The sequence below is a fragment of the Mugil cephalus genome, chromosome 17 (genome assembly GCF_022458985.1).
Source record: "Mugil cephalus isolate CIBA_MC_2020 chromosome 17, CIBA_Mcephalus_1.1, whole genome shotgun sequence".
NCBI classification, from domain to species: Eukaryota; Metazoa; Chordata; class Actinopteri; order Mugiliformes; family Mugilidae; genus Mugil; species Mugil cephalus.
Genome location: NC_061786.1, coordinates 8617408 through 8643898, shown reverse-complemented (window position 1 = coordinate 8643898; position 26491 = coordinate 8617408). Strand labels below are relative to the sequence as shown.

Here is a 26491-nt window from a genome sequence, read left to right as displayed (position 1 = left end):
GTGGGAGCTGCAGGTCCACAGCAGCCCGGATATCTCGTCCTTCCTCCTCCTCTCCGGCTCAGTCCGCAGACAACCAGCGCTGACAGCAGGGGAGAAAGTCTAGTTGACAACCAACAAAACTGGAACTGAACCGACGGCTGGGAAACAAGTCCGGATTCTGATTTGTTTCCTGAAGCGTCCCTTTTTTAACTTTACGGAAATGATTCACCTGAAGTTTTCCCTTGGACCGTGAAAAGTTTGGAGTTGAGGAGGAAGCGCGCAGCAGGAAGACCCTTCAAATGGAGAGTGGGTGAATCACCTCATCCGGATCTTAAAAGTTTCACAAGGTGGGCTGATTAACATTTTGGTTTTGTTCGTCTCTGTCTCGGTTTTAAAGAACGATTACATGTTTTGGGGCGATCCCTGTTGGCAAAGCCTCCCAAAACAGACGCCGAGATAGGTTGTGGAAAATAATGTATAGCGCTTTTGCAAATATGTTAAAACTTTTAAAAATGAATCGATGGATCAGCGTTTAACCGTGTTTAGAAAGTGAAGCCCATGTCACCTGGTCTGTCAGTTGCTCTGATATAGACTACACCAAATACCTGTATTTAAAGTTAGCCCAGAAGTTAAAGAAAACACTCCCCACATGTCAAACCCAGCGATCTAAAGGGTAATCCGGCTCAAATGGACGGCAGGAGGTGGAGTAAAGGCATGCATGGAAAACTAGGTGTGGGAGATTTGCTTAGCCGGCCTTGAGGGATCTTAAGCAGTGGTAACATAAGACCTTTAGAGCTTCTTCTCTCAACTGTGGAGACCATGACAATGAGGACTTTTGTGTTGTGTATTTTTCCGTCACTGACCCAGTGGCAAACGACTTCTTAACACCTTGGTACTTTTAATCTAAGCCAGTCAGTGACTTGTCAGTTTTCGGTAACAGTCTTATGTGGACCCACTGCTTGTTGATTAACCTGAGAGAGATAACAGGGCCACCCCCAGGGCCTCTTACTGGAGCACCCCCCTCCCTCCCTCCCTTTTTTTTTTTTTTTGCTGTTTGTCTGCTGCATCCCCTGAACTTCGCACTGGAAGCAAATCGAAACTTCTCTGAAAACTCAGCAGCAGTTGGTCGTTGGTTGCTGTTTTTTGTTTTAATTTCACTTCTCTTTGCCCGTGCTGGTAGGTGAGGCTGCATGAGGCAGTGCCATTTGTTTAAAAAGGGCGTGTCGCGCACTGGTGCGCCTTCATCCACCAGCCTGCTATGCCAGGGCTTGTACCCCTGGAGATTACAGGTGCATTATGTAACACTTAAGGTATGGCGGTGCCTGCTGGAGAGCGAAAATCTGGGGAAAGACCAAGGTGGCCACTGGGCTTGTGGAGACAGAAGAAAGCAAAGATGTGTTCAGGTCTTGGAAAATGGTGCAGCCAGGTAGGTTCGACTTTACACGTGTCTGCTGCGCACACCACAGCTCAGTGGAGGAAAGGTGAAAGGTGCTGGTGAAGGAATTGCAACAGGACCATCGATCAGTATGTTGAAACAGACAAAGACTCACCGCTGTGTGAGTGATGTCTGTGTGTCCTGTGGGCCTGCAGTGACGAGAAACACCTGGCTGATGAGTGGGACACTGTATGCTATTAATCAGTGGGATTAGCTGATGAGCAACTCATCAGCAGGTCTTTATCGACACTTCTGTAAAATGTAATCAATGACGTGGAAAAGCCGATGACAGTGTTCAAAACAAGCATGACCTCCTACTCCACTTACACCATGAGACTGTTTTTTTGAGAATCCTGGTCTATTCCCACGCCACTTTTTTTTTTTTTTTTTTTGGACTTCTGGCCGCTCGGACGACTGTCAGACTGAGAGAGCTCCAGACTGAAAGGATATTGTTTTGACTGGGAGACACCGAGATGCCAGGATGTATTTTTAAACCCAACTGTCCAGCTGTGTTTGCAAGCTGGTCCCGACTGCTGCACAACGGTTTCTTCTTTGTCCGGGTCTGACCTGCCAGTTCAGGGGTCTTAAACTCCACGGAGGCCGCAGTCCAGACTTAGACCCCTGGCAACCCTTGGAAGCAAAGCAAACAAGACGCTCTGCTGCTGGCTGCCATCTTGGAATTCATCCCAGGGAAAACTGAGGGGTTTCTTTACTTTTTATTTTTAATCCTTTTTTTTGGATTAAACATTTTTGAAATGAAGGATATTGGAACTAAGAAGACACAAAGGGTTCACAGCGCTCAGGAGATTTCAAAATAGTTGTTTCCTCCGGTGCTCTATTTGCAACAGGTGATCAAAAAATATAAGAAAGCAAAGGCACTCTGTGGGAGAAAAAGTACCAAAAAACTTTATTTAAACATGGCAAACACTGGTTAAAAGTACACTGGCCAACGCGATGCGGCCATATTGGCCTTCACCAGGGCATTCGTATTATTCAAACAGACACGCTGTAAGAACTGACCCTTACTTTACTTAGGTATTTATAATAAAAAAAAGTTGTCTTTTTGCCCAATATTGCCCACTTCCAGTCCCTCCCTTTGTGATTCAATCTGTCCTGTTTCCATAGAGGCAAAATATGGCACGCACACACACACAATGAACAATAATTTCAGCCAGGCAACACAACCACATATTATAATGTTATCTCAAAATGACTCCCATGTGCCGGCCATTATCCATTTTCTGTCATGGCTCAGTCTCCCAGGCCACTGTATGAGGGCTGTGTGGCGGGGGCAGAGTGGGGAGGGGGCGAAAGGCAGAACAAGACGAGGGGAGGACGTGTGTGTGTGTGTGTCTCTGTCGGGGGGGTGAAAGCAGATTTGGAAAGAAGGGTTTCTGAGTCGGTAATTATCAATCTCTCAGGAATGCAGCTGCTGCTCTTACCAGGCAAGCTGCTGCATGGCTACGGCGGCCTCGCAGTGCGGCAGCTTGCATTACCACATCCACAGATCTCTACGTGGTGCCACCTATCCCACTCATTTCCACACACACACACACACAAAACATCTACAAAATCGGCAAACTTCATAGCATTTTTTGCTCTTGTTGTCCCACTGTTGTCTTGCAGGGTTGTTGTGTTTATTTTCATCTCTGTCATTACCTGAAACTGTATCCTCCGTGCAGCAAACAAAGGCACCACATAATGTCACGAAGAGATTGACTTTCAGGCCGGGTCCTTTGCCACTGTTGGAAATCGTCTGGGCTCGGATTCTTGGATGTGAAATTACCGTCGTGAGCTGTTATTTCTTTTTATCTTATTTGTCAATTGCGCTCTAGTCCCTAAAGATGGGAAGTCTTTACTCAGCCTCATGACTCTTGCGTGGCTCACCTCAGCCATGAAATGAATCATATCACACAGTCCCTTGTTCCAGTTGTCGCTATTTCCCGTTTTATCTCCTATAGTGGCCCTGTTATCCATCACCGTGCACGTCTTGTATGAGTGAGTGTTTGCATATGAGTGTGCGGAGTTCCAGTTCAGACAAGGCTGCTTAAGTCTTCTCTTGAGCAGCAGCAGTTCTCTCCTTTGTTTGATAATGCCCGGAGAAGACGGCCAACGCCCTGACTGATGCCTGCAGGTGCTGCGCAGCAACGCCAGTTTTTCACACTGCTCAACACTTGGACATTTTTACAGAGTCACTGTGAAGTGTAAAAAAGCTGCAATTTTCCAAACCGACTGTTACTGTCACGAGTATTCCGGGAACCTCCCCGCTCTAAAACGGGAAAATCAACCCATCTCATCTCTCTTATTTCCCCATTCTTGGGGAGCCTGACCATGTTTTGCCCGGCCTTAACCTTTCCCCGCTGCGGGGCATGCCATGTGAAACCAGCGGCTCAGGCGTAGATGAGAGTGGCCTCCTGGATAAACTGAGCCAGTCCTAATTCAAACAAAGGCGGCTGTCTGTATCTCCGGCACTCCCTCCTGGTTTTACCTTTTCCCCTGCGAGGCTGCGGAGCGCGCTCCGTGCGCTTCCCCGCGTGACTCACCGCACTCAGAAGTTACAGAAACCCACACCCCCTCCTCCTCCGTCGCCCACACCGCTACCTGTGAAAATCTTGTGGCTTGTATTTGCAGAAGATAAAAAAAAACTCTGTGAGTCCACTTTATGTTTTTGAGGGCTGTCTCATTGGTCTGTCGTTCAACTCTTGTTGCATCAAGTATCATTTAACCCCAAATGTCTTGAACCTTGTTCTTCACCGCTTCACTGAGGTACTTTAAATATTTAAACACGTTTCTGAAAACCAGGAGAGTTATTCCAGTTCTCCGTATTAACTGGTGGAGCAAATCCCACCTCAAAGGCATTTCGTTTAAAATAAATACCAGGAATTACAGTATTTGCGATTCTGCTTTAATGGACAACTTTTCAGGGTGTGTGCAGTTAACTGTCTGCGCCTCTTTTGCTTTTCACACCAGCCACTGATACGCTCAGTAGAGCCCGGTGTAAGATGGAGATCTGCGGTGTATTAACCCGTATTTACGGCCGAACCGGTGCTGCAGCCCTCTGCTGTAGGCGAGGCAGGTGTCAGCGCTTTAGGTTTGACGGCCCCGCTGTGCAAATGTGGAGAGAAGACCCAGATTTGCTCTGGAATGTATGCTCTCGAGCTCCACAGCATCTAGCTCGAGGGGTACACAATCAATAAAAAAATGTGCCGAGTCTCCCAGTCTATCTTGGTGCGCTGTGTAAACTATCATCAGCTCCCCCCGTTTACTAAGGGCCTATGTGTACACACCGCTGTCAGTGTCACACAGTCACCCAGTGCTGCAGGTATTGACACACTGTGTTGAGGTTTGCCGTGCGTCCTGTGAGAAGTCTTTTGTAATGGATAAGCAAACAGCGTGTTGGAACACAGGCCTGCTCCTGCAGGAACGGGGCAAGGCTGGAAAGAGAGGTAGAGAACGAGAGAGATAGGAGTGAGGCGTCGCAGCTGTTGTGCATGCAAATCAGCTTATGGCTTGATCACGATCTTCACGATCGTATGCTACACGCTGACGCCGTGTGCATCGACGAGAAAGCCCTGCTTCAGATCTTTTCAAATGATCAGCTGTTAAATTCGTCTTTAGTGCTTGTAGTTTGAACTTCTGTGAACCCAGAGGTGTGGTCAGGAGTTCGGTGATTACTGGGACGATAGCGCAGCTCTGTAATTAAGATGTCGGTGCTTTAGTTAGGAAGAAAGGAAATCTTGACTTATCTGTGACGTTATCTGGAAGCGGACTCTACTTAAACAACTATTTAATAATCCGCGGGCAAATTGAGAGGCAGAAAGGCCTATTATTTTTTTTTTTAGAGAGAACAGAAAAGTGGCTCCAACGTGTGCGTCACTCTAAATTTGTTTGCAAAACTGAAAATTGCAGGTTATTTCGCGTAACCCGCAGCGATGGTGGCATGAGTCAACTCTTTGTGACCAGACTACACAGAGAGCGGTGCGCTGGGTGGTCTCCACCACATCTCAGGGCTCTCGGCCTCGCTCTGGTCAGGTCTGAGATGGAAGTAATACGAGGAGTCGATGCACTCGGCAACCCGTGGGCTATAAATGAATGAACCGGCCCCTATTCTCCCTAGAGAGGCGTCTGATTGTTGCAGACTGTAGCCAATCTTAGTCATGTCCAAATGACTGTAATTTGGAGCAGGAGAAACACACGGCTCGGTGCGGGGAGAGGCCTAGTACTTTTACCTCAAGAGAAGATGGATGCTCTTTCTTGTTATTGGCCTTTCACTACAACTCACTGCTTGCAGCGTGTCCGCTCCACACACACACACACACACACACACACACACACACACACACACACGTGGTTCTATTTCAGATGAGCTTTCACGGATAACAAATTCAGCCTGTCTACATTAACATAACAAACTACTTAAAAACGCCCACGAATGTTTAAAGTTTAGAAAAGCATTCAAGTGCTCATCTTAAGCCTCTCAGACTGAGCTTCATGCACCATACAGGAGTTTTGAATGCCAACGTGTCTTTGCAAGATTTAGCTCCATTCTTTTTCCGTATTAGCGCGATCGCCGACACTGAAATGTATCAACAGCTACAGGATGGATAGCCATTAATGTTTGTATAGTAAAACCATCGCATCCATCGCACTCACGTCTCTCTCGGGATGAAGCCGTTGACTCGTTAGCGTTAGATTTTGACTTTAACTTGAAAAACAAACGACACTCTGCTTTTCAGCTAATTACCAAGAATTCGTGATAGTGGATGTGTCACGCCGTACAAAGACTCGGGGATGCGGCCACTGCTCATAAACCAAAGAAGGTTTTTATCTTCTGGATAAGCTCCCAGAAGCCAGAAGCGGTTTCATCCCTGTGCAGGGCGCCAGGAGCAACTTCTGTGGCCGCTCTGCTGCCATTTCTGTGTGAACGTGGGTGGTGAATTAGCGAATGAGTGACTGTAAACACTGTAAAGCTCTTTAAGTACCACTCTGTGGCAGAAAAGTGCTATATTAGCGCAAGCCATTTACTTCCTTTCTATCGCTTAACCAAACTCGCCACAAAGTGCAGCCTCAGATCATAAATTCATAAAGGTTATAAGCTTTATGAATGCAGGATTGCGCAGCTGTAGCATTAGACCCCACCAGTTTTAGTGCGCTGGCATGCTCTGTGTTTATTCCTCGTGTCTGCGCCTCTGCCGTCAATGAGGCACCGACTACAGATTTGAATGGAAGTGAAAAAGGTTCATTTACGACCGGAGTACCTCATGTCAGACATCTGGCTTCAAAACAGGCACATCTGCTGCAAAAGTTTCCGTGTGATACACCCAAGCCGGAGTTCTCTTACTCCCTCTTTCTGCGTTACACAGGACTTTGATAATGAGAGGCTTCTTGGAAATGTCACGCTCCAAGAACATGACATACTGTAGGTTTCTGTGGTTCAAGTTTCGTGTCTGGTCATAGGTCTGAAAGATGTTGAGTTAAATTGCTCACGCGTTACTAGAAATCACTTTGCGACGTTGTTTGCACTCGGCTGAAAAGCGGCATGACAAGCAAAATTCTTTTTTCTTTTTTTTTTTAACTTTCTGCACCGGAGATTCATAATTCTCACCCTCTGACTCGACGCCCACCTCCCTCCAAACTTTGTCTGCTTATTTACAAGCGCTGACTCCTGTCATCTCACGAGCTCGTTCCCACTTAGAGCCTGTGATTTGGAGATAAGTATCTAATAAAAATTGCAGCTGGAAGAACCCCAGTGTAAGCCACAGAGATCCCCAGGTGGAAGGCTGGGAAAAGTGCCTCAAAGTGAGAAGTTCAGCGAGGTTAAAGGTGGAGGAAGGAAGCAAAGGGAAGGTGATGAGCTCATACAGTGAAACAACTAGAAGGACAAACTGCATTGATATATTAATGGACTCTGTTCGTTAATAACGCCTCTGTGCGATTGGTGGTTGTTTATTTTTCTGTTCTTCTGCTCTTCCTTCTGTGCTTGTGGTAGTGCGCCTGTCTGCAGTAATTCATGACGGGCTTACGGGTGTGGCCTCGTGAGTTATGACTCCACGGTATGGAATGAAGGGAGCGGTGCCAGGTCTTTCTTTGTAGAACTGTGAAGTTTAGTTTGGAGGCAGGAGGGGGTCTGAATAGGCTGAACTGAATAAGCAGTGCCCATGGAGACTCAAACACACACGCTCTCACCCGGCAGGCATAACATTATAACCACCTTCCTAATAATAGCCTTTGTGTCCTATGGGTTGAGGGGAAGGGCCTCTGGGGATCATCCCACAGATACTTGATCAGTTTGGGATCTAGTGAATTTGGAGGCCAGGTCAACACCTTGTGCTGTGTGTTTTTTAGTTTAGTCTAGAACCATTTTTGTGTGTGTGCCTATGCCAGGCTGCCTCCGTGTCATTGCTATGGGGTATATGGGGTGGGGGTGCCCGGCCTGGTCTAGGTGGGTGCTACATTTCTGAATTAAGATCCACATGAATTCTAGGTTAAAGGTTTCCAAGCAGAACATTATTTTCTATCATGTATTGTCACAAGATCGTCAATGTTATTGACTTCTCCTGTTGGTGGTTTTTAATGTTGTGGCTGATCGGTGTATGCACACATGCATGTGTAGAGGTCTAACTGTGCAATCTCTGATTGATGTGTAAAATGTTTATAGTGTTTATAGTGTGATCTGACTGCCTGCTCTGAATCACGCTGTGAGCTTTAACACCAATATTAAGAACTGTGGACAGGCATGTGAATAAATGGCCCTTTGATTTTTATGAAATCAAACTTGGAAGGCGGACGGTAATTATATGATACGTTTATTTCGTGTAGGAACACTAAGTTAAGTTAAACTAATTTGAATTCAACATCTGCCTCCTGTCCTTTCCCCGTCTTCTCATTTCTGCAGGGCATAGCGCCGTTGTGAGGTGGCATGTCAAACCGTGACTCGCTGGGGTTCGGGGACCTCCTCCCCAAGGATGTAGTTGAGATTTTCGCCCAGGAGAAGCACAGGAAAAGGAGCCGAAAGCAGCGCACTCGTTCCCTGCGTCGAGCTTTTGGCTGGCTGAAGGGGAGGAAGAAGAAGGATCTCGGCGCTAACAGGGACAACCCGGGTCTGGGTCCAGCGCTCGACCTGGCCTTGACTTTGCACCCTGCTGGGCATCATGGAGGACACAAGGCGGGACACAAGGCGGGAAAGCAGGGCCATCCACAGGGAAACAGTCATGGTAAGAACTCAATCAATAACTTAGTCAAACACACCAACAATTATGATTTATTCACTCAACGCATGGTTGTTTTTTATTGATTGACACAACTTAATTATCTTATTGCACGCCGGACATTCTGACTTGTGAGAAATCTAGAGATATCCCAGGTATTTTAATGATTTCCGAAATGTCCTGATAAGCCTTGAACAGTATGCGCAAAAGCAAGATATCTCAAAATGGAATGCACCTACGTTTTTCCTACCGTGACAAGATGTCAAGATAAGTTGCCTCTGACAGACACATAAACAAAAAGCATAGACAAAGACATTTTAGTTAGTTTTATTAGTGACGACTCCCCCATCTCAGGTGAGTTTCTGCCAGTTGATTTATGGTTTGTACTCACATGAAAGGAACAAATGGAAGGTAGGAAACGACTCTAAAATATGCTGCTGAGCAGTGTAGTTTAGTATCGTGGCAGCTCAGATGAGTAGGAGTGAAGTGCTGTGAACCTGTTGAATATCGTGCTTTGCCACCCAGGCCCGTGTGTTTGCTCACTGGAAGGATGTTTGAACAGACCGGCTTCCTACTTGCTTTCTGACCTTGAGCCTGCTTTGTTTGCTGTGAGGAAAAAAAAAAAAAAGAAATCTCCGTCTGTCCTGTTCTTCTTCTGTCTCTACCATCACTCTCCTACCTGGCCTTCAGGTTGCAAGGAGGGTAAAGGGCAGCACCGTGGCCACCTTCCTCACGGGACGGGGACGGTGCGACGAGGTGCATTTTAACCTACGTGCAAACATACGCCCACACTGTCAACAACTACCGTCTACATGTAGTGAGCATGTCACAAGAAAACAAAAAGAAGTGTTCACACTCTACCAAGAAAGTTGCAGCAACGCTCTTTTCCAAGAGCTGTGCTGATCCTGTTAGAGCTTGTAGATGTGTACTCATATAACAGCGTGCTGCACAGTACTGGTCCTGTCTTCTCTTTGTGAACACGTTTTTTTTTTTTTTTTTTCTTCTCTGTGCAGGAACTGTACAATATGAACTTAAACCAAATGCAGGCGGACCTGAAACATTCCACACATGAGCGAAACCCTGTTCTAGAGAGTCGGCTCGTCCAAAAACACAAATGTACAAACGGTGTTTAGTTGCCCCGGGCTGTTTTGTGTGTTTGTTTGGCAGTGCTTCTGCAGTCTGGGCTAATTACCTTACAGACAGAAAAAGCTCCGCCTATAGTTTTTTTTTTTTTTTTTGCGTGTGTGTGTGTGTGTTTTTTTTTTGCAGTGTCTTCTCGTAGTGGAAACTCAGATCATGGTAGTTCAGTGGGTTGGGTGTTTGGGGATTTCCATGGAGGCATTCATTCGCATACGGTCAGACAATAGCCAAAACAGAGGATGATTATGTATAGGCACGCTTCAGTCACATCTGTTGCTCTGGAAGATGATGAATGCATAGACAAACACGTCAGCGTTCACTAAAGCCTGGTTCGTGCGCTGCATTACACAATCTTTGTGCCACATGGCTGCTACTTAGGGCTGGTCACGACAGCAGTGTGAGAGTAAGAGTTCTGTTTGAGAAAGTAAACTCCGAGGAGAGATAAGGTATTTCTCCTCCGCCAAGGTTGGCTTTGAGGCCATCTCCCACGTTGGGCAGAGGTCAGGAATTCTCCTCATTCTACTTTGAACACACGCACTCAACTTTACCGAATGACATTTGGATGTTTTATATTTTGGAACCCATGTCTAAACACTGCTGTGATGGCAGCCAGCAATAGTAAATACTTTTAAATGATATATCAATTGCCCTAAGACAGTAGGCCTTAAGGTTACAGAAACATATCAATGTAAATCCAGAAATGACGACTATTAACTGTGACTTAGTGCCAAGTATAAACATACACGCTGCTGTTGAGCCCTCGGCAATCAACGCAGCGCGTATGTAAAGATCACCCGACGCCTCCTCTGATTTGAGAAGGAGCTCAGCAATTACCACAATGCATCTAGAAGAGGTGTAATACGGGCGCGATGTAGCACAGTTTCCTGGAAAATTGAATGCCTCCAGCTGAGCCCCTGAGGATGATCTGTATTGATGCCAGAGGGGCCTCCTTCCCAATACATGCCTGGTATGGCGGGCACCATGCCAGTTAATTAAAAGCCATGCCAGGACCGTTGGAGTGAAGGAGGAACAAGGGACTCCGTTTTTTCCCGACCCCTCGCCTCAAACCGTTTGTCTTCGCGCCGACACACTGTTGCCCAGAGAGGCTCAAAGGGAGGATGTGCATGAATGAGTCAGGGATGCGTTAGGCTAGCTATCAGAGATTGAGCTCTGACTTTGACACAGTGCAAGTCTTAACTTGTTGTATTCACCAAATGCTAGACAGATCACCATAGAAGCAACATAGCTACGCGTTTAAGCTAATCTCCACGCATACCAAATGGTGATGAGTTAATTGTTAGAAGTAAATATAATTGCAGATTGCTAACTTTGAAATAGTTTTTTCTTTGCCATTGATAATAGTGATTGAACATCTATGACATAGGTCTTCAACAGGGGGTCCGCGACCCCTAGGGGGTTTGCGGGGGTACTTCAGGGGGGTCGCAAACTCTTTGGGTGATTTCACATTTTTCATATACATTTTTTATGTTTTTTAATTTCCCACCCCAAATTTTAGTTTGTTTAAATGGACATTAACATGAATCCAACATATTTTAGTAAAGGATAAATCGAGGTTATCTTTCAGTCGGGACTTCATTTCTCAACAGTGCACCGTTTCACACAGAGCGCCGTCTGTCAAGCTACATGTAGTTAGGCTAAGATTTAAAAAAAATGGCATCCATGTATTAAATTATGCCGAAAATAAATAACAATGCATAGCTTTGGACTGTAAAACTCCGCCCCAACCCTGCTAATACATCCTTGTTCTCACATGAAACTACGTCGTCAAATAATGAGTCAAAGACAGTGAGCAGAGACGTTAAACCGTTTTGTTTTCAGTTTCGCTAACAGTGCAGGTTGGTCGAGATTTCTCTGTCGGGGCGATTATCAAACTGTGTGTTGCCTTACCTTCCCCCATCTGCTAATGGAAATGTATTTCTGTAAACAACAACCGTGGAGTTTGACCAGAGCGGGACCTGCGCGGTAGCAGGCTTTGGGTTGATGAACCCTGGCCTCCTGGACTTCTCAGCCGACAAATCTGCATCGTCCTTTCTGTTAGCTTTGCTGCATGTCATCTTGAGTCATACAGCCTAGATCATCAGTCTTTCCAAGTTTATTCTCTGCCATTTGTCTCCTTACTCACGGTGATGTTGTGGTTATTTCCTCACCTGTCTGAGAGCGATTTATGTCCATGCCATGCCGTCATTCAACGTCATTCCCCTTCAGCCTTAGGCAACGCTAGCCTCTCTCTGTCTCTCCGTCTTACCATCATAATGTGCTTTAAAAGGAATTCCCTTGTTTTTAACACTGATTAGGTCATAGAGACCTAACAAGGTATGCTCAGAGGTCACCTGTTCTCTATAAACACTCCCTCAGAGATTCCCTACATTCCTCCGCTTTGAGAAATTTCTTTGAGGAAGCTAGAAATAGAGAGCCCTTTGTATAGAGTTTGTTTAGCTAGAGTACAAGGATGTCATCATGTGAATCATTTAATTTCACATCCTTTGTTGAGTATTTAGTTTTAGACTGTGCTTAAGTGAACAGGGCTGTTAAGCCTGACCGTATTGACTGTCTCCCCACAGTTAAAGTAGTGTTGTGTAGAACATTGTGACATCAGTTTCGATAGGATTGTTTGACACATTTGTGGAGCTTATGGGTCCGTGACCAGGTCAGATTTTATATGATATACACTAGTTTGCGTTACAGGTGCACAGGAGGATTGCGTTAATGTAGACATAAGAAACACAGAATTTAGGGTTGGGAAGAGTTCATAGCTCCTTTAGCAACAGTGTGTACGCCTAGGAAACTGTTTGTACACGTCAGTACACTCGAATCTGGGATTGATTCATATTATCAGTTCCTGTGCAAACAGTTTCAGAACAACACATATTTACGCACAAATGCATTTTTTAATGCAGTTTATTTTAGGGGACAGGGAATACAATATAATAAAAATATATAAATATATATTTCATCCTCTTGTTTTGTTATTTGACAAGTGAAATATTAGAACTACAAAACTGCTTGGCAAAAAATGAAATTGCACAACATTTTATGCACCTTTACACTCATCAGCTACAACATCAAAACCACCTTCCTAATATTGTTTAGTTCTCCCTTTTGCCTGCCGCAAAGTATCAGGACGTTGGTAGGGTAGTCTTTGGGGCCCTGTGGGTTGAAGGGAGTGGCCTCTGTGGGTCAGGCTTGTTCCAGAGTATCACACTGATACTTGATCAGTTTGGAAGCCCAGTCTAAAGCTTCTACAGCTATATTTTTTGAGTTGTTCTAAAGCAGCATTGTCCTGCAGGGGATGGCTGCTGCCATTAGGGAGTGTCGTTGCTATGGGGTGGGGGTGCCTGGTCAGCAACAATGTTTAGGTGGGCGGTACACATCTAAATAACATCTACACGAATACCAGGACCAGATTTCTCATCGCACTGGAACAGAATCATCAATGTTATTCCCTTCACCTATCAGTGGTTTTAATGTTGTGGCTGATCGGTGTATACAGTTAATGGTACGAGAATTAAAAGAATAATAAATGAATAAAGTGTACTTTTTTTTCAAATATATAAATAAATAAAGGATACACAAATTGTTAATGTATAATTAGTTATTATTAGTTTATAATTAGTTTATATAAAAAAGCAACCCTTACATCATTCGTCTTGGAAACTGAAAGCAATGACCTCACGGTGAAAGTCCTTGCTGGAAGTCATAACTCTCATTTCTTGGAAGAATACCACTCATGAATGTTTGTGCTATCATCGCTGTCAAATGAGGTGGTCCCTGTCTTCCATCCGTTTCCCGCTTTTTCTACTGGTCTGTTGTTTTCCATCAATGTCAGACCATTTGTTTTTTTAACCCCAACCACAATATCATCAGGGTGCAGAACCTTCACCTCCTCAGTTATTGTAGCCCGAGTCTGCTTTTTATATTTTTAACCACCACTCTCACTCTCGAAGAGACACTTGGAAACTGCGAGCCTATTTCTGGCTTCACTTTCTTCAGTTGTAAAATCCTTCAGCTTTTTTTTTTTTTTCTTTTTGCTTTAGGGGCCACGCTTCTCTCAACACGACCTTCTTCATCATTACCTCTAGGCAAAGGTGTTTTCTTATTTGAGGAAATAGGGGTGTGGCAGTAGGCTGGATGTGAATCGGATACATTTGACTGAAGCGGATGTCAGTTTAGAATTTATTCGGATTCACCTCATGTCTCATGAATCCAATGGTACAATGACATGGCGCACAAAGTAAAAACATCTGTATGTATGTCAGTGAATGAGACCCATTGTTCATTTAGAGGAGTGAATGAAAACATCGTAAACACACCGTGCACAGCAATTTGTTCATCATATATACACTGTAACTGTGCGGAGTGAAATGGACACATACTGCACATTATGCCAGTTTGTTTTACCGTAGCCAAAGACCAATTCATTAAAAAAAAAAGTTTCTGTAACAATGCACAGTGCAACACTTTTGGACTTTAGTGACACCATATGAAAGATTAACAATGACGGGCAGTAGAACAGGTTTGAGAAAACTGACTTGTGATTGAGTTTCACTTTCTTCCTTTCATGGAGGAAAGTCGTCAGCTGCCTTTTTTTTATGCACTGTCGCCTCAGGGAGAAGCTTCGCTCTCAAAGATTCTCTTGTTATTTAGCTTTTATGCGAGAAGTGCTTGTTGATTTCGTCATGTGTGAAATAAAACCCCGTAATGGAGAAAGGATGGGGTCGATTGCGGCGATACTTTGAAGAAAGGGACACAGCCTTTGTCACTTAAAAATCTCCATTATATTAAAAAGTCAACTGAAACAAACACATATGATGATACGATGTATTATGTAAGAATCTTATTGATGCTGACTGTGGGAATATCTGTAGTTGACTGCCTGTATAGTAAACAGTTTCACAAATGCTTACATGTAATCACAGGGTTTTACCAGCATTTAGTGGGATTGTATTACAATACGTGAAGAGTTACCACGCCCAAATGACAGAAGTGATCATATTTAGGTCACTCAAATGTTAAGAGAGCTTCACTAAGTGCCAGTTTGCCCTCTAGTCGCATCTAAATAATGTGCGAGTGGTGTGAGCGTCATTTCATCGAGCTCCTTTTATTCTTTGCACTCTTCTAATGTCGGGTGTCAGTGTTACCAAACTCAGCAGGGCTGCCAAAAGCAACAGTTATTTATGAAATCATACATTGTTTCATTGTCAAGATATGCCGATATGTTGCTGCGGCCTTGCACCGGCTGTACAGACTATTGTCACGAAAGGAAAATATTTGCCAACGCACTGTGGCAGAGCTGCAGAGAGGCTGATAAGTATGTGCACTGAGTCGCCGACTTCTGCAGTTAAATTCATCTGTTTTGGAGCAATGGTAGATAGCAGAGGTTTTTTCTAACCCTCGCTTAAGATAACTTTGTTTGGTTTTAAGCTTTAGTTAAAGTGCAAACAGAGAGAAAAACTACATTTATATCCAGTGCTGAGAACACCCAGTTCTTTCTGGAAACATTCAAGGACTGGTGCTGTGATAAGCTTGATCTCTGCTTGTATATAATGGTGCTACTCGCTCCGTTTACGCCAGCACAGGCTGTTGTTTTATTGCTCAGAGGTGTCATGAAGGTTTTACTAGGACTTACTTCATTATTTCATTTATTCTAATGACTAAGGTTTATTGGTAAACTACGGACCACAGCTATGTGAGACTGGTCTTCTGCTGCCTTTAATAGGCTAACAATTTAGCAAGCAATGTGCAGGTAACTAGGGTAAGTAGAAAATGTGAAAGCATAATGAAAGCGCCCGGCCATTTTCTTCAGACATGATATAAGATTTTGAAGAAAACTCTACGACTAAATTACCGTGCTGTATAACCAACTCCAGCAGCTTTCATGGGCGCCATCTTTGAAAAGGTCATCAAACGTGTCACAACTTGTGTACCTTCCACTTTCGAGATTGTGGTTATCAAGAGGAGCACATTCCTATGGGCATTTCTTGTAAACATGGTAAACAAGCTCCCATTTGAAGGCAGTTTTAATCAGAGTGGTGCATCGAGCTACGTTTGCTTGAGCTTGAGCAGCCATGCTAACATTTGCTAATAGGCAATAAACACAACATTATCAGCTAAGGCTCAAGAGTAACTCATTATAACTCATCACCTGGCATTAGTGTTGTTCGTATTCTAGGTTTTATTAGTATTTTAAGTTTTGATGTGCCAACATTAATAGCAAAGTTTCTGTTTTTTGTTCTTTAAAAGTGTCTCGTTTTGCACATCAGTGCTGCACGCATTCACCTTAAATTGCACCCCGAGGACAAATAAAGTTTTCTGAATCTGAGTCCACTCATCAGCATCTTACCTGCTTGTCTGCCAGTTATAATTGTAACCAATTTTCATTATAAATAGCTGCTGCAACCAACAGTTTCTGAACTGTTAAACATGACCCTTTTGAAGTAAAAAAAAGACTTGAAGCAACAACATGCTATGCATTGTACGCCCATAATTTTACGGATGTGTCTCTCCTCACTCTTATTACACTAATAAGAATGTTTAGCCCTTTTCTTACTTATAACTGTCTGTTATTATCACATAAGTAGGATCCTGTAGCAAATGTGTGTTTACATTAAACAGGCACCAGCAGGCCTGGATGTTTTCCCTATTTGTGCATATTTTTAATGGGATTTGATTTGTGATTTGCTTATGGCTAAACCTTTTGAAGGCTATCATTATGAAGCTAGCGCTGAGTAGGCGGAGTGGTTCACATGTAAAACTGTGCAGTGGCATTAGCTATAGTGTAAAAAGTGACCACCTGCGAAATAGCGAGCATGCATTTGTGTGATATCTATTTTTGGTGGCATCCGATACATGCTGGTACCAATTGTGTTGTCTGACAGGGAAGCAGAGTGTAACCCTGCGTGCCACATGATGCAGGTGTATCTGTTACCTGGACTGTGGTCCCTGTCATACTACACATCCTGCTTCCTTTCTTTCAGCCGCGATGTTTATATTTAATTCACTGAAAACCAAGAGCGTGAAAACAGTCGGTGCAGCAGATGAGCTGTGGACAGGATGCATTGGTATCCAGTGCATCGAGGCCGGCCATGCTTGCTTTGAGAGAAACAGTGAGCCTTTAGCCCTTTCCCACTGTTATCACAGTCCATTCAGTTTGGTTTGTGCTGATTAAAGAGGCTTAAGCACCTGGCAGACAGCACCCTCAGAGCTGTAGAGAATGTCTCTGCATGGTTGTCTGCCTGGCGGTGCAAAACAAGAGAGAGGGGCAAGTTTGGGCAGGGATGAGAGGTGTGCGTGTGTTCCCATGAACTTCTAGGCAGAATCATTTCAGTGCTTGTTTGTCTGTCTTATTACATATATTAAATTTAGCAAACTGTTTTTAGCGTGGAAGCCAGTCCGAACTTCCCCTGTCCACTAAATTGTTGTGGTGGAAAGTTGTTCTGGAGCCGCTCCATAGGGAACTGATTATGGCCCAGTCAGTCAAATTGTGTGACAGGGCCTGTACGTAGTCATACACACAAAGTGGGTTTGTGTGCAAAAAATAGTTCTGATCGGACTATCCAATTGCAAGCAGAGGTCGTTTTTTTTTTCCTGTGTATTGCTTGAAACATGCACCATAATGAAATTGCTACCTAAAAAATAATCCTAAATTATGTGCAAACATCCCAACAATAAAGCAAACACATGTGTTGTACGCCAGTTGTTTACAGTATGAGGTGATGCAACATATTTCCTGAGCCCTGTCTTGGTTTACTGCCAGAGAATTTACCAAAACAGCCGACTTGACAGATGCTCAGTGTTAAAATATTCTACTTAAAATCTATTTTATTTCCATGTCATTAAATGCTATATGTTTTTTTTTTTCATTTTTTCTACTCGCTCGAAGGTGAAGTCTGATATTTGAATGAAACAGTGACGCATTTATTACATAATTTCCTGTGTTTGTCCAAACGCTAGATGTAAACATCAGTTTTAGGTTAATACATAATCACTACCAGCCCATTAATGTGTCCAGCTTCCGCACAGTCGAGCAGTGACAGATGGTGTCTTTATTATGCCAGTGTTTAATATGGACACAATTACAAAGCAATCGCAGATCCAGAGATAATATGAGCACCTCATTAGCGCTCAGCCGTGCCCCACCCGCCACTCCATTCTTAGTCACGGTAAATAGATAAGTGTTAGACTGACTTTACCTAACACATGCACATCAGCTGTTTGTAGGCTGAAGCAGCGGCTTTACCGGCGACTGTAAACATCCTCTCTTTACTTGTTTCCACGAGGTAGCATTACATGCGATTGGCTCCTTTATTCTTTCTTCAAACTGCTTTTGTCTGACTCACTCGGCAGGATCACGACCATGGGAATGTTTTCCATTCGTTCACATGTCGTACATTCCATGTCATGTCTGCTCAGCACACCAGGAAGTGAACGAATCCCTTAGTCACAGGCGGGTTTAAAGAGTCCCGATGAAAAAGAATAAAAACTGAAGAAAACAACACTAATTTATAACAACTTTAAAAAAAAAGAAAAAAAAAAGAAAAAAGTTTGTGTTTTGTGTGTCTCTTTAGATGGCAGATCTTGACAGTTAAAAAATGAATTTTTGTGTTGTTGTCTTTGTTCTCGATGCACGGAGACAATTTCTATGTCTAATGTCTATGGAAAGAACAGAGAACATTTTTCACATGCGGCACCATGTGCGGTGGAGCTTCAGGCTTCTTTTTAAACATGTTTTCAATCTTGTTTTAGAGCATTTCAATTCACCTACTCCCCCTTGTGGCAAAACGGTGAAGTTAAATAGGTGTAGAAAAATACTATGTTATTACAGTTTTGTGGTGAAAATGGTAGAGAATCTGACAAAGCTGCATAGTGTTATTTATTCACGGTTATTTATTGACCTCTCAAGTTCGAGGGAGGTCCCCTTGATGTCCTTGCATCTCAAATCCCTGACAACAGCTCCCTCTTTCCTTTAATGTTTACATGATTTCAGTTTGACCTCTGTCCTGAGCGACCAATCCGGGCCAAGCATGCCTGTAGATGGGGGAACAACAGTAGGATGCTGGGTATCTCGTTGAGCTCTGATGGGGGGGACGATACAGCACCAGTGAGATGGGAGGAATTAGGCTAAGGATTAGCGTCTGAGCTCTGATTGACTATTGGCTGTGGTGTCCTTCTCTGCGCTGCATGGACTCAAACTGACAAAAACAGCCTCATCACAAACAAGCAACATAATCGTCCTGCCGTGATCATTCCAGGGTGTTTTTTTGAACTGATGGACTGCCGACTAAACCTTTAGATCTGAATCTGCTTTAACTCAGCTTGGGCGTGGTTTTGGTGGACTCCTGGGTCACTTTTACACATAAGATATAAGATGGTTTTGCTTCTGGCTGATAATTCCAGGGCTGATTTCTACTGCTTTTCAACAGTTTTCAAGAGGAAAGGTGAGTGAAGACAATGAAATCATTGTGACTAGACTGGTGTTATAGGTTTATGAGTCAAGGTAATTGCTCCCGCCAAGACAGTTAATGTATCTTTACTATGACCAGGATGGGCTGGATCAAAGACCGGCAATAAAAGTAAAGTAATTAAAGTGTGGTCATTCGCGGTCGTTACACAGTGAACCATAAAAATCATTGTCTGCTTGTAGCGTTATGTAAAGGGATTTGAAATATGACCAGCCATAATACTGTTACAGGAGAAGAAGGTAAAAATTAGCTGCGATCACTAAGCACATGGCTGTCAAGGCTAATTTCAGCATGGTCTTACAGTGACAGTGCGGAAAGTAGAGCACCACAGGTAGCTAAATGTGGAGCAGCTGTCACTGTTGCATAAAAGCGTCTTGGCAGGCTGTCAGTTCATTGATCCTAGACTGTGACCTGGAGGCGTGAGGGCGCCGCAGGCCGAGTAACCTGAAGCTACAGTACATCAGTTTTTTATGACTTTGTGTAGTTTCTTGATTCAAATCGCTCCTGAGTGTTTATAAATTTTAGCTAACATTCATAAAAAATAATAGTGTAATATTCATGTAGATAATAATAATAATAATAATAAAAAGATGTGAGAGCAATTGAATCCAATTGATTCTCATTCAATTAGCTGTATAAACTGGGCAAATGTTGCAGACGAGTTTTTTTAATAATCCTTCTTTAAAGTCATTATAAAAGTCACTGGAGTTTAATCTCACGTAAGTGGGACTTGACTTCAGCTTCTCTAATTCGCAAACACACTCTCATGCGTTAACGCTCAAATATATTTACCGTAGTGGTACTTAAATGTTCCTGACAGTAGACACCTGAATGCTCTCCTCTTGTCCATATGGCCCCCTTATCCAATGTTAAAGTAACACAGAGCTTTGAGTTGATCCACCCTGATCTCTTCTCCCCCTCTCTGTTTCAAGCTGTCTCAAAGCGAGATGATGATGACGACAAGACCCCAGCACCTCCGGTTTTCCCGGAGAATGTGTTCATTGAAGCAAGCAGGCCAAAGTACCTGGAGGACCTCCATTCTGAGGCCCTGGAAGGGTTGAAAATGATGCAGCAGGAAGGTACGAAATTAAACAGGAGTTGTTCCTCACACGTTTTGATTGCTGTTTGCATATTGCAGAAGAGGGTGTGTAACAGAGGACATAATCACAGCCAGGGATTTGCAGAATTAAGTGTTATTCTTTTTGCAGAAACCAATAATGGAGTGGAGTACCGGGACAATGAAAGCACAATTGTAAGTCTTACGTCACACAGGGAATTTCTCAGTTTTCTTGTACTCACAGTAAATGTATGACTTATAATTAAATATTTTTCCTACAAAATGTTGTTTTTCCTTTTGCCAGTCGGCAATGACTGTCCAAACAGATGGGGAAAGCTGCGGGTTTGTGACAGATAGCACCATTGCTGACACAACTTCTGTTGTCTCTGTACAATCATCTATGTCCACGAGATCCACTCGTTCTGGTCTCACCAGGCAAGGTAAGCTAACTGTGAGCCAAAACACTCGATTGTTATATCGTGACCACTTGCATAAGTGTCATTGGCATTTATGATATTAAACTGAAAACATTGTTACTTCAGATTGTTGGTTATTTAAAACAAGGTTGTGAATCCCTAGCTTTCTGAGATATCAAATGGGAGATTTTGCTTTGACATACTGTATTCTAGATTCTGAAATGCTTAAAAATATAAGGTAATCTGGAAATGTAAGCATATTAAATTCATAGCATTTTCACTGATTTAGGTGTCACATCCTCTTTCCTCTTATGTCCTGTCCAGGATCAACATTTACGCCTTTGAAAAAGTCAGAAAAGTCCAGGACAAGGAGAAGACACAGGAAGACTGTTGCCGGTATTCCCCGTCATGTACAAAGAGAGCTGGGTATGCAGTCAATCTGCCTGCGTATTATTGTTTGACGTTGTTTTTCATGTGCACTACATAAAAGGAACGTAGTGGAATCTAGAGACATTATGTCAGAGGCTTGTCTAAAAAAAAGGCATGGATGTTTTTCTTAATTCTGAAAGAAAAACTTTCTTAATTATCAATCTTACTAATTTTGTCTTCACCTTAACATCTGTTAGGCCTGGACAGATCAATCTGGGGACCCACTCAAACGTTAGACGAGGAACAGCTTCGTAATGGTGAAAATAATTTCAGTCCCACCACTGATGGTCCACAGCCAGAAGCACAAATGGGAGCCAGAGCTGGCGTTCAGGCCATGAACAACATCCAGCCTCTCAACAAAAACACTATAGAGCAGCTCAATTCTTCCCATGCTGGCCATAGGGACGACCTCGACCTGCTGCGTCGCCTGGGTCCCGATTTGACAGGTGGACAGAGGCCTCATTCCTTAGCTGTTCCTTGGATGACCACTGAGTCCAGCCTCCAGCAGGAGTCACCAGGCCCTGTCATGTCCATGTCACCTCAGGCTGCTTACTTGTCAAAGATTATTCCCAATGCTGTGTTGCCACCATCTATCGACGTAGTGGAAATCAGCCGTGGCCGCAGTCGTAGCAGTGTCCGCACTGTCAGTAAAAGCAGCCTGCTGCTGCCCAGCCCAGCTCCCTCCCGTGCTTCTTCTAGAGCATCTTCAGCCAGAACCACTTCCTCCAGAGCCTCCAACATAACCTCCGCCTCTCGCCAGAACTGTCCCAATCTGTCCGACAGCTCCTGTTGGAGCAATTCTGACTCCTCTGATACCTTGGTATCTGACTCTTCAACCATCTCAAGAAGCAGTACCCCGAACCAGAATATTCGTCAGAATAGAGAAGCTACGTCTAAGGAGGACAAAAATAGTGTTCCCTCCTCCAATAGTAATACTTCCAAATATACCGCCAATGGCAAGCTCATTATCAAGGGAGATGAGGCAAAGAAAGATGGGCAGTTTGTGCGTAGCCTCTCTGTCATGAAGTCCAAGAGGGCTCCTCCTCCTCCAAGTCGCTCCTATTCCCTCCACAGCAAGATGAAACGGCGCTCACGTGATCTGGCAGAGGTTAGGGTCATTTCAGGAGAACCTTCTCCCCATCGTATCCCAGCCCCAGATGAAGAAAAGGAATCTCCCTCCATGCCTATGGACAGCCCTGGTTACAATGCTGACACCAGTTCTCTGGATGAGTCCACAAGGTCATTCAGTCCCTTCAAATCCCAGCTGCAGGTACCAAAGACAGAGGATGCTAAGAAAGATAGAACGGAACCTCTCAAGGAAAATAAGTTAAACAAAATCTCCCCATCCAGTGGCTACTCCAGCCACGATGGCACATCCCCACAGCATTCTGCACAGCCTCCCAACTCATCGCCAAGGCACAAGAAAGGCATCTTAGCAAAACTTCAGAGGTTATTTCCTGGGTCCGCTTCTTCTGCTTCAGCTGCATCCCTTCCAGCTCAGCTAGAGGTTCCTGAAAAAACTAAACTCCCTGGTAAACATGAGTCTAACTCACTTAACACAGTCAGTGTCAACCCCTCTGTACACACCTTAAGAGACCTTTTCAACATCCCTCCACCACCTAAAGTTCATGCACCTCCAGCTCCTCCTCCCGAGGTATGGGCTCACAGCAAGCGGTCATTTGAGTTGCTTTTAGGGCCCCCGGCCCCTGATAACCTTTACGACATTATAAAGAGGAATCCAAAGGACAGGAGACAACAGAGGCAATCTCCCTCTGTATCTACAGAGGGCTCTCTCTTGGTGGTAGAAAGAAAACCAGCTGTGACAGTGGAGACAGCCAATGGATCCATAGATATGCTGAATGCAAAGAAAGTTCAAGAAAGTCAGATAGTGAATGCGGAGGTTCAGATAGAGAGCAATGATAGACAGGCTCAGAATGTAGTTTTGGAAGGAAGTGGTAAAGATGAGAAAGCGAGAGTAAGTGATATATTAAATGGAATGTTAGTGAAGACTGTAGAGAAACGTGAAGAAAGGTTGACAGCCAGGAAAGAAGAGGAAGCTAAGAACACACCCACCCAAGGTACAGATCTAAAGACAAAAATGGATACATTACCTGCCATTGCGTTAGCGCGCATTTCTCCGTCACCGTCTCCTCCTATAGCACACCGATCTGTCCAGTCTGTTACCAGACAAACCATCGAAGGTTCTTCCGGTACAACAGTGAAAGTCGTATCCCCTGAGTCATCCTGGCCCCCACCTCCTCCTCCGATGGCACAGGCAGGCCTAGGTGGGTCTGATGAGATAGATTTCCCTCTTCCACCTCCCCCATCCTTTCGTGAGGAAGACCTAGATGATCAGGTGCCACAAATGTCATCCATTCATCCATCAGATGTGAAAACACAAAGTATTAAGGTGATCCCAGAAACAGAATCACAGAAACCCAGTAAGTCTCAGGAGATCACACCTTCGCCCCCTAATATCCCTCCTCCCCCTTCATATACAGCTCCACCTCCACCTACTACAGCAGTCTCGCCACCCACCACAAATAAGATCTCTCCACCTCCACCTGTAGAGGTTTCTCCTGTAAGGCCCAAAGAATCCTCTGCTGTAGTGGTTCAAGATGTGGCCCCACTTGTTAAAGATACCACCCACCCACGTATTAAAGTGGCATCTCCTTCACCAGTCAAAGAGGTCCCTCCACCACTGGTTACAGTAGTAGCTCATTCACCAGTCAAAGAAGTCTTACCCCCACCGGTCTTCCGTGACTCCCCTCTGCCTCACAAAGAGGCCTCTGCAGAGGTTCCTCCTCCATCTCCTCCTAAAGATGCCTCTCAGTCCTCTGAGGAGGCTTTACCTGTCAGCAAGCTTATTCCACCACAAAGTATTCCCCCTCCTCCACCGCTGCCGTCACAGCCCCAGTCATCAGAGCAGGAAACTAACCCAGTTTCACCTAACAGTATTCTCACACCCCCTCAGAGTATTCCACCTCCGCCTCAGGATCAACCTGAGGTTGTACCCCCGAACATTGATGATCCACCAACCCAGGAAACTTCCCCTTCACCTCCGTCTAAAGACCCAATGCCACCAGCTCCTGAAACCACTCCTTCACCCGTAAAGGCTCAAGAACCTGCTCCTTCTCCACCCATAAACATTCCTATACCCCCACCTTTACCACTGCAGGGTCTTGCCAGCGATAAGCCTCAGCCTAGTCCTTCAAGCACAGAAAATGAAAGTCTAGAGCAGAAATCTGCCCCCGTGGTACAAGAGGAACCCTCTCCCATTATCACCCCCTCCCTTCTGCAGACGGTCAAGCTGCGGTCCATCAACAACAGCCCTGAGCCCCCCACAGCTGAAGAGCAACCACAGGCAGAGGCTTCAATGAGGAAACAGCAGCCAAGCAATCAGGTCCCAACCTCATCTGCCAGTAATGAGGCTCCTCAAAAGCCCATCAGGAAGTCTCTGATTGTGACCTCTCCTACATCTGCTACCCCACCTGTCATTATCAATTCACAACCAACTCTGCCCAGTGACATTGTGATTCCACCTACATCCACAGCCACCTCTCCTGTGAGAAAGTCCCCTCCTGCTATGGCCACCTCTCCTTCCATGAACTTACAGGAGGCCATTCGCCTGAGGACAGCTGCCAGATCAAAAGAGAGCCCTTCATCTCGCCTCAGCGTGCACTCTGCAACATCACCCTTGGATCTCCAAAGGTCCCCTACCAATACTGCAAGCTTTATCTTCTCCAAGAGTAACAAGAAAGTGGTGATTGACACTAAGCCGGAGGCCAAGGAAGACCTTCAGAAGAACTTGGAGGCTTCCTCTGTCACAAAAGAGGAAGTGGAGAAGAAGGAAGTCAAGGTGCCCCCACCTGTTGCAAAGAAACCTAAACCTAGAGGCAAGGAGGTTGAGGCCAATGAAGACACAGAGCGAACTGCAGGACAGGAAGCGCAAAAAGAGAGTACCAAAGGTAAAAGATTCTGGGAAGTTGTATTCTGATTGGGGTTAAATGCTAATTTTAGCATGCTAACACATTCAGTATTATAAGGCTATTCTTCTTATATTCAGATAGATTACATACATGTCATAGTCTAAGGTGAATATTATAATTACAAGCAAGTGTGCAAGAAGAATATATGTATATATATATATCAGCAATTTAACATATAACACGTTCTAATTAGCACATAACACAATGTAGGGGTGAGGTACTGCAGGTATTTGGTCCTCAACCAAAAGTACTAGAGGAGTGAAAGAGATCAGGGATGACACTATTAAACTAATTTTGTCCATTTTTCCAACTTCAGATGCAACACAGAAAACCAATGGGACAGATGGTACTGTTGAAGGAGGAGAAACATCATCATCGTGATTGCAAAGACTAAAGGGACCTGGGAAGGACTTTTGGGGAAAAACACTGAATTTAAGGATAAACTGCGTGTGGGAGGGATGTGGACAGACAAGATGCTTATTTCAGGAACTTGATTTTTGAAAAGTCATTTGAATTTGATGTCAGTGGTGTGGGACTTGATTTTCTGAAGTACGAATTTTGCATTTTAAAAAGAGCAAATGCTATATATATATTTTCTTTGCCACATCGTCTTCTGAGCTTTACTGTTGCAAGAGATGGGAGTATACCGCCCTCTACTGTCAAACAGTGATTGTACCACTGGTGTCCTGCTGAGTCAGCTTTCTGTCCGTTCACATAACAATGGGACTTTTGGGCGCTCATGTGTAAATATGGCAACATGATGTATATTTAACATATCCATTAATGGTGGATCTGTTCTACAGAGTCCTGTTCTGTACATTTTCCCAAAAGAGTTTCCACACCAGTTATATATGTTAAAAGAAATATTAATTATCTTAAGTTATTTTTCTGTCACGTTCAGAAGAGGGTCTCTACAAAGAAAGTCTCTCCTATCGTCATCATTATCTATCAAGTTTGTTTGTATAGCTCCACAATCATCAGATTTATTTTTCTCGAAATCCCACATCACTTTTATTGTTTCTACGCTATATATGCACATGACACCATCACAGAAAATAAATGTTTGAATCATTATTGCAGATTTTCTGCTGTTTTTAGTTACTGATAAAGGAGGCAATGCCTTTCCTCGCAGTTATGACTCAAACTGTGGGATATTTTTGTGTTCAACTATATTTCAAACTGGTTTTAGACATGTAAGAAAATCACCTATAAAGAAAAAAATAAAGATTTATGGATGCATCAAATGGTCATATTGACTGAGGAGTCTGTTATTTCTTAGGATTGTTGTTGCGTGGATGTTTGCTGGTGCTTTCTATTTTTAACATCGATATGGCCTAGCTGGTTGTCGGTTACAGCTTC

General features: G+C 44.1%; 1 protein-coding gene across 1 annotated transcript; it reads left to right on the top strand.

Annotated features, from left to right (window-relative positions):
- Nucleotides 1-57: 57 nt before the first annotated feature.
- On the top strand, nt 58-26382 carry si:dkey-157l19.2 (uncharacterized protein KIAA1522). The gene is made up of 8 exons (XM_047611546.1): nt 58-326; nt 8310-8628; nt 20174-20320; nt 20450-20493; nt 20603-20738; nt 21039-21140; nt 21341-25111; nt 25449-26382. Exons 2-8 carry the CDS (start codon nt 8334-8336, stop codon nt 25511-25513), a joined length of 4560 nt encoding a protein of 1519 aa, XP_047467502.1. The 5' UTR covers nt 58-326; nt 8310-8333; the 3' UTR covers nt 25514-26382.
- The last annotated feature ends 109 nt before the right edge of the window (nt 26383-26491 follow it).